Source organism: Lutjanus erythropterus, chromosome 17 (genome assembly GCF_056507025.1).
Source record: "Lutjanus erythropterus isolate fLutEry1 chromosome 17, fLutEry1.hap2, whole genome shotgun sequence".
Lineage (NCBI taxonomy): Eukaryota > Metazoa > Chordata > Actinopteri > Lutjaniformes > Lutjanidae > Lutjanus > Lutjanus erythropterus.
The window spans coordinates 9295950-9298888 of NC_139333.1; the positions used below are offsets into that span (position 1 = coordinate 9295950).

The 2939-nt window shown below is 44.9% G+C and overlaps 1 protein-coding gene across 1 annotated transcript; it reads left to right on the forward strand.

The window, feature by feature from the left end:
• Window positions 1–570: 570 nt before the first annotated feature.
• LOC146311688 (urotensin-2 receptor) lies at window positions 571–2250 on the forward strand. Its single transcript, XM_084741289.1, has one exon. The coding sequence runs from the start codon at window positions 1161–1163 to the stop codon at window positions 2241–2243; it is 1083 nt and encodes a 360-aa protein (XP_084597415.1). The 5' UTR covers window positions 571–1160; the 3' UTR covers window positions 2244–2250.
• The last annotated feature ends 689 nt before the right edge of the window (window positions 2251–2939 follow it).

Sequence of the window (2939 nt, forward strand, 5' to 3'; positions counted from 1 at the left end):
AGAACACTGAATTTATGAACCAAATAAGAAAAAGAAAAGTAACTCAAGGAGAAGGAACAATTATTATTGGTGGTGAGTGGAATACTATCTTAAATCCTAAGTTGGACTCAACATCAGGACTGCAAATATCTTAAGGAGAACATTTTAGAGCTGGACTTAACATCAGGACTTACACATAAATCTGAGAAAAATCCAAACATTTTAAGGAGAGCATTAGAGAGCTGTGAATTATAGGTGTATGGAGAACAATTCATCCAAGAATAAATAAACTATATATGCTATTCCAATGCATCCACGCTATAAAATGAAAAAGAAAGAGAAAACTCAGAATTTCAAGGCAGTTTACTTAAATAGATTGAGTTTGTAACCAAGTCAAATGCTGAAGTTTGGAAGAAGTTTCCTCAACTAATAATGTTTTGTTTTGATAATTTACTTTTCTTCTTTAGATAAACTTATATTTTTGAGTTTGAGAAACCAAAAAAATGTGTGTCAGAAACTGTTCAGTAAACTTATGGATGTGAAAATGAATAATGATTAATATTTTAATATTTTCAGTTGCAGCCAAGTTTATCAAGGTGATCTAAAGAAGAAATATAAATTATCTCAACAAAAGATGATAGGCTAGTAAAACTGTTACTTTCTTTCAAAACTTAAGTTTGACTCAAAAATCGAGTGAAGACAGTTGCCTTGAAATCGTGAGTTTTCTCAACTTTTTTTTTTTTTTTACAGCGCAAGTCTGTGCGTAAAATTGACTCTTGACGCTTTGACTGCTCTAAGTTCATTTGAATAGCCTTGGTGCTGCTGTGTCATCAGGTGCACGCGCAGTGCTGACCAAACTTTTAATGAAACATTTTATCATCATCACATCTCCGCATCCTCTCCTCTTTTCTCCCTTACGCTCAGATTTGTCCCATTTTAACGGAGCTGACAAGCGTTTAGTTTTGAAGATGTGACAATTTTTTGATATGAGATCTTCAGTGTGAGCGTTAACAACGGTGACGTCAGGAGCAAAGAGCAGCAGGCACTCAGAGGAGAGGCGGATAACGAGACACAACCTGCGCCGTGCGCATCTTTCCAAACTTCTCCAGCGCTGTCCAGGAGCGCGGAGCAAAAACAAACCGACCAGCGGAGGAGAGGAAAGGACAGCATCAAGGCGAGAGATGAGCAACAATTCTGTGAATTTAAACACGAGTCCTCCGCGGGTCGGCGGCTCCGGGACCGTGGATCATGAACTCGTCATCACTTCTACTTTCGGGACGCTGCTATCTGTCGTCTACATCATCGGAGTGTCGGGGAATGTGTACACCCTGGTGGTGATGTGCCACTCGATCCGCTTCGCCACCTCCATGTACATCTCCATCATTAACCTGGCGCTTGCGGACCTGCTCTACCTCTCCACCATCCCCTTCGTGGTGTCCACCTACTTCCTGAAGGACTGGTACTTCGGGGACGTGGGCTGCCGCATCCTGCTCAGCCTGGACCTGCTCACCATGCACGCCAGCATCTTCACGCTCACCGTCATGTGCACGGAGCGCTACCTGGCCGTCACCAAGCCACTGGACACGGTCAGGCGCTCCAAGAGTTACCGCAAAGCTCTGGCGTGGGGGGTCTGGCTGCTGTCTCTGGTGCTCACGGTGCCCATGATGATCATGGTGGCTCAGACCACTAAGAACACGCCGGACGGGGGGGTGAAGAGAATGTGCGCACCCACCTGGGCGCCCTTGGCTTATAAAGTGTACGTGACCGTCCTATTTGGCACCAGCATCATGGCACCGGGGCTCATCATTGGCTACCTGTATGTCAAGTTAGCCCGCACTTATCTGGAGTCCCAGAGGAACTCAGTGATCAGCAGAGGCGGGAAGCGCTCCCCCAAACAAAAGGTGCTCATCATGATCTTCACCATAGTGCTCGTGTTCTGGGCGTGTTTCCTGCCCTTCTGGATCTGGCAGCTGCTGCCCCTCTACCACACCAAGCCCCTGAGCCTGGCCTCGCACACACACACCTGCATCAACTACCTGGTGGCGAGCCTCACCTACAGCAACAGCTGCATTAACCCTTTCCTCTACACGCTGCTCACCAAGAACTACAGGGAGTACCTGAAGAACCGGCACCGGAGCTTCTACAGGTACACGTCGTCCTTCAAGCAGCGGCCGCCCAGCCTTTACTCGTGGGGGAAGTCCGCGTCCTCCAGCAACCAGTTCGAGTTCAACTCCGAGACGCTCGTCATGGGGACCCTGAAGTGACTTATGAGTCCTGTGGAAGAGAAGAGAAAGCGTTTGGAAGCGCTGTAGGTAGGTGATGACCGCGCCATTACGCACAGACCCGTGCGCACTGGTGACCAAAGTCAGACTCAAAGGGGCAGTTCGGATTGTTCGAAGTGGGGTTGTCAACAACTTATCAACTGTGTTGGACAAGTTACTCCCAAGTTACTTTTTTACGTATTACTGCTTTAAAAGGAAATAATATTTACTTCTCGTACCTTGTTGGTATCCTTGTTGCAAGCTGCTGATCCAGCGAACTGTTAATACCCAGAAAGCTTTTGTTGTTTGCTTTCAGCTGTAGTAGGGTTGCAGATTTTGTGCATTTTCCTTAATCAGTATTGAAAACGCTAACAGTGAATTAATTCACTAATCTTTAACAATCACAAAATGCAGGAAAAAAAATACTAATTTTCATTTTTCTCCTGTTTCTCCTTTTTTTTTTTAATTTCAAGCTGAAGAGCCCTTATTTACCAGATGCCTCCACCAGAAAAACTGTGTCAGATGAGGTGCAATTACTGTCATGTCCAGACTACTGAATAATTTTCCATGAATACATTTTTAATTAATTGAATTCTTAACAGTGATTAGCTGATTAATGATTAATCATGAACAGCACTCAAACAAAGTCCACTTCTTTGAGTGTGGCCTTCAAATTAGACTCCATCTCAGCTTATTCTC